The sequence below is a fragment of the Rhinolophus sinicus genome, linkage group LG01 (assembly GCF_036562045.2).
Source record: "Rhinolophus sinicus isolate RSC01 linkage group LG01, ASM3656204v1, whole genome shotgun sequence".
Lineage (NCBI taxonomy): Eukaryota > Metazoa > Chordata > Mammalia > Chiroptera > Rhinolophidae > Rhinolophus > Rhinolophus sinicus.
The window spans coordinates 121671640-121677189 of NC_133751.1; the positions used below are offsets into that span (position 1 = coordinate 121671640).

At 41.3% G+C, this 5550-nt stretch overlaps 1 protein-coding gene across 1 annotated transcript; it reads left to right on the forward strand.

The window, feature by feature from the left end:
• The first annotated feature begins 2896 nt into the window (after nucleotides 1–2896).
• LOC109456140 (PRAME family member 27) lies at nucleotides 2897–4359 on the forward strand. Its single transcript, XM_074327571.1, is given in 4 exon segments — nucleotides 2897–3036; nucleotides 3038–3555; nucleotides 3558–4133; nucleotides 4136–4359. Coding segments are annotated over 4 exon segments (1458 nt in total).
• The last annotated feature ends 1191 nt before the right edge of the window (nucleotides 4360–5550 follow it).

The following is a 5550-nucleotide window of genomic DNA, read 5'->3' on the forward strand; positions in this document are numbered from 1 at the left end:
GCATTTATTTTACTCTTCTCTGTGCTTATGTTATGTATAAAATTTTCCATAAGAAATATGTAAATAAATAAAATTGAATGGTTTAAGTTGTAGCTTTTCTAAGCAAACACATAATAGTAACTGAAAGAGCTATGCCTCTGAAATTAAACACCTTTTTGTCTTAATTTACCAATTATTAGTTTAGCTATGTGAGATTCATCAAGTTATTTATTCTCTCAATCTTTATTTATTCATTGGAATACAGGGAGATAGTATATGATAAAGACTTAGGATAAATTACACACACACACACACACACACACACACACACAGTAAAGGTCCTTAGCACCAGTCATGAGACATTAGATATCAATGAATATTAACTCTTCTTTCTCTCTCTATCTAGCTCTCTTTTATCTTTCCCTCTCTTTTTCATTGGCAGTTGTCCTAAACTAGTCAAAATAATTAAAATATAATTCATCCATTCTTTTTAAAAGTCTAGAGAAGCTCATGTAATTCAATTTGAAGTAAATTATAATTGGATTTTTCTCATTAATTATCAATAGAAACAAGATGAATAAAGTACATAGCCATAAATTACTGTATAACTTTACTAATAATAACAAGTAGTATTTATTGAATACTTGCTATATGGAGGCAATATTGGTACTTTGGAAGTACTAACATATGGAATCCTCCAAAACAACCCAAGAGCTAGCTGGAGTTAATAGAACAATTGACCCTCTTTTACAGATGAGGAAAATTGAAAGGTTAGGTAACCTGGCTAAGTTACAGGTATAGAGGGAGGTGATGGGACAGTATTGGCCTCTAAACTGAAAGATGATAGCTACAGCCTGTCAGGCAAATCTGGCTTATCACTTGTTTTCCTGTGAGCTATGAATTAACAATTATTTTTGAAATTTTAAATAAATGAGCAAAAATCAAAAGAAGAAGAATATTTTGGGATATGTGAAAAGTATGTGAAACTTAAATTTGTGTCCATAAGTAATGATTTATTGGAATAAAGCCACACCTTTTCATTTACATAAAGTCCAGGATTCACGGTCATTTTTGAGTAGTTAAAGACACCACCGTTTCTTTAAGGCCTGAAAAGTCTAAAATATTTACAATCTGGTCCTTTACAGAAAAAGTCTGTCAACTTGTGCTCTAGGCAGTCTGACTCTAAAGCCAATTGATTAAATCCTTTATTCCAAACTGACCCACCAAGTTCTAACATAATTTATCCTTTTGAAATTTATGTACCAATTGAATAATTGAACAAAGAAGAGGAGGAGGAGCCTAAGTAAAAATTGTGTGGTGTGGATGCCCCCCTACATTTTCAGTGCTTGTGGCAAGTCTGGTGTAATGTTCTCTTTCACAGAGAAGTAAATACCCAGATTCAACAGTGAAACTACCATTTCTAGTATCAAAGTTAAACCATCTTTCACTAGGAAAGTGCCTGATGTTGTTTCAGAAAATGTTGCTTTTTGTTTCTGCTGTTTTTATTTTTAATTCAGGAACTTTAGATATAAATAATATAGGTAGATATAGATGATATAGATATAAATATAGATGTAGACGTAGACGTAGAGGTAGACATAGAGACATAGACATAGATATACAGATATTATTTGTATGTTTCCAAGTGGAAAGAGAAATTTGCATGACTAGTTAGATTTACCTTGAGGACAAGAACATTATAGGTAGCGAGATTGCTTCCTGTGCAACCTGTTACTTTCTCTTCCTTTGTTTTGTGTGTTGCAAATGCAATCACCATAGTTAAATGTGATTTTCATTTGAGTGTCCTGAGGCAAAGCCTTTAAAAATGTTCTCCTTCTGTTCACTCATAGAAGCCTAATGGAATGGATGCCACCTCTTGGGGAAATCCAAGATCACTTTGAGGGTTGTTTTTTTTTTTTTTTTCTGTTGATTAGCCAGCTCTGGAATGTTAAACAGCCTTTGATCTAGTGACAGCTGTGTACATAGGAAAGGGGGAAAGTAAAAACAAACAAAGAAAATAAACTTTACTCACTTTTAAATGAAACATATTGGTAGTTTCGTTTCTTCACCATAGCTCAAATATTACTGTTAGTGACTCTGCTTCCTTTTAGTATCTTTGATGGTTTCAGCTGAATGGCTTAGAGTTCTTGTGGGGACAGAGCTCCAGAAAGTAGTTTCCAGGCTCTCGTCTTCACATAGAAAGGTACTGGCTCAGGTAGTAAATGGCCATCAACTGTGATTGGATGGCCATCAGCTGTGGCTAGTTGGCCGTCAGCTGTAACCAGTGAGCCATTGGCCACTAATATAACTGCTGTGGCTACCCTAGCAAAAAAATGGGGGCTAGCAAAAAGATGATGGATGAGCTAGCAAGAGCGGATTGCAGAGAGGCGGATGCCACCAGCAAGAATATAGTGATATGACTCCCCTACTTATGGCTCCGTGGGTGTTCCTTTTTGGCCTCACCGTATCCTGCGTGGGGAGCAGGAGCAGAGACCCTGCAGGCCTCCCTGCATGACAGTTCTGCTTCATGTTTTTAAGATATTAATATTTGTTTTATTTGCATCTCTATTTTGATTTGATCCTTTTACAAATTCTGTGTGGATCTGCTTTTATGTACTCTGTAACAAGTCTTGTGAGTAAGGCTGCATCATTACCCTGTTGTTTCAAAACTACCAAATACAACTGTCCATGTTCAGATCCTGCTTCAATGCTCAAGAGTAAAAACAATCTTCTGACAGATTGTCCCTAAAAATGAGAGAAAAAAACTATCTGGTACTTGAGCAAAACAGCATTTGCTGATAGAATACTCTAGCTCTGGAGTCACTGCTTGGTTCCCTCCCAGGTCTTAGGCCTGAGCACCTAGCCAACCGCCTCAGGGCAGATGCTTCTGCAGGATTCCCTTCGGAGCAGACTCAAGATGAGCATCCAGACACCACCCAGACTCCTGGAACTGGCGGGAAAGAGCCTGCTGAGAGACGAGGCCTTGGCCATCGCATCTCTAGAGTATTTGCCCATCGAGCTCTTCCCGCCGCTGCGCATGGAGGCGTTCTGTGGGAGACACAGAGTCCCTAACGTCGATGGTGCATGCCTGGCCCTTCGCCCACCTCCTTGTGTGTGTGTGTGTGTGTGGGGGGGTGCCTAATGCAAATGCCTCAGAACAAGCTACATTGAATGGGCTTCACATCCTGCTTGCCCAGAAGGTTCGCCCCAGGAGGTGGAAACTGCAGGTGCTGGATTTATGAAATACTGGTCAGAACTTCTGGAGCATGTGGTCTGGAGTGAGGGCCTAGGTGAGCTCACTGATGGGACCCGTGGCTGAGGCCAGTTCCAGGATGAGGAAGCACTTGGCCCCCTTGGACGTATTCATAGACCATAGCTGCAGTGTCAGGACCCGGGATCAGTTCTTCACCTACCTCATCTGATGGGCCAAGCGGAGAGAAGCATCACTTCACCTGTGCTGTAAGACGCTGAAGATTTTTGTGGTGCCCATCGGGATTATTAAGAAGGTCCCGGCTATCGTGCGGCTGGACTGCATCCAGGAGGTGGAAGTGAATTGCACCTGGAAGCTGTCCACCCTGGGGTGTTTGCTCCTTACCTGGGTCAGATGAGGAACGTGCACACACTCTTTCTCTCCCACATCCACATGCTGACCTCCGAGGAGAAGGAGCAGGAATGGGATGTCTCCCAATTCACCTCTCAGTTCCTTAGGCTGCACCACCTCAGGAGCCTTTATATGCAATCTCCCTCCTTCCTCGAAGGCCGGCTGAACCAGATGCTCACCTACCTGCAGACGCCCCTAGAGACCCTCTCAATAACTAACTGCCTGCTTACTGAATCACACTTGAAGCATCTGTCCCAGTCCCCAAACCTCAGTCAGCTAAAGGATCTGGATCTGAGTAGCATCACCCTGGCCAATTTCAGTCCCAAGCCCCTCCGAGCTCTGCTAGAGAAAGTTGCAGACGCCCTTCAGGACCTGGACTTAGTTTATTGTGGGATCCTGGACTCCCAAGTCAAGGTCATCCTGCCTGTCTTGAGCCGCTGCTGCCAGCTCAGGATCTTCAGCATTTCTGGGAACCCACTCACCATGGCCATGGTGGAGAAGCTGCTGTGTCACATGGCCCGTCTGTGCATTTTAAGCCTAGAGCTGTACCCGCCCGGCTGCAGAGTTACAGCTCTGAGGGGGCTCTTGAGATGCGGAGATTTGCCCAGATTCAGGATGAGCTGACAGAGATTTTGAGGGACTTAGGACAGCCCAGGACTGTCTGGCTGACCACCAGACCCTGTCCTCACTGTGGCAACAAGACATTTTATACCCCTGTGATAGCCCTGCTTAGAGCAGTGCACCTAGTAAAAACTTTCTTCTGGGCACTTGGAAACTGAAACCTAGGATCGAGGTGCATTATAAAGGGAACACACGCCCATGGTTTCAGACATATGCTCAGTGCAAATGGAAAAAGGAAGGTGATCCAGCTGGGGTGCAGGATTGTAGGGGGAAATGTTGACTAGGGAAGTTAATGGGACCTTAGGGGACAAGTGTCCTAGAGAGTCAGAAACATGAGTCTGAATTGCTGGAAGGGGATCCGGGCTTGAGAGGCATAGGTGGGAGTTATCCTGAAGTAGATGGTTGTAAAGGAATGTCACAAATAAAGGAAACTTCAATGGAAAAAAAACAACAACAAACAAACAAAAAAACACTTTTGCTCATGTTTTCTTAATATGCTGGTATATTCCTGCTTTGGGTGTCTCATTTTTGCATTGTTTACAGACTGATATAGCTTGTGTCCTATGCCTCACTCATACCTGGGTCCTTCAAATGACTTTTCACAATATACTGCTTATTCCTAGATTGGAGATGGGAAAATGGTTTCATTGTGGATGTCTGCTTTGATCAGTTGATAATGACTTCTTAGTATATTGTGTTGTGAAAGCTTCTGAGATCACAACTGGACTAAGTAGAAACATTCCATTATTATTATTATTATTTTTTGATGTCTGCCAGTATCAAGCCTTTTGAAATAGCAGAACTCTATCCAGACATTTGTCAGTCCTGTCCAATAGAATGTTTTGAATTTTCACGTTCTAGTTTTATTCATTCTTTTGTTTTCAGAGAGAAGAAGAAAACCCTCTTGTCTTCTAAGTTTAGAATTCTTAGGATACAAGAATTATTTTTCTATTTCTTTGATGTTTTCCTCTTGCCCAATCTAATTCCTAGTACTTAGGGCATACATGGCTCTGCACAGAGCAGAAAGTTAATGAAAACCGAATGAATGGGAACACTTCTCTGAGGCAATAAATGTGCAGCTCGAAAAGGAAATATTAATAACTTAAGGATTACTGGGGGCATTTATTCATCACTTTTCATGTTTTCATATGGAATGTATTATTCATGGTACCATTAGGAAACAGCATACACACAAGTGGGGTTTGAGACATAACAACTAAATCCAATACATGATTCTAGACTGGAGCCTGTAGTAGAGTTAAAGGACCGCTCTGAAGGCATTATTGGAATAACTGAAAAATAGAATTAATATGAACTGTAAATCACTGTTTCAATGCTAAATTTCCTGA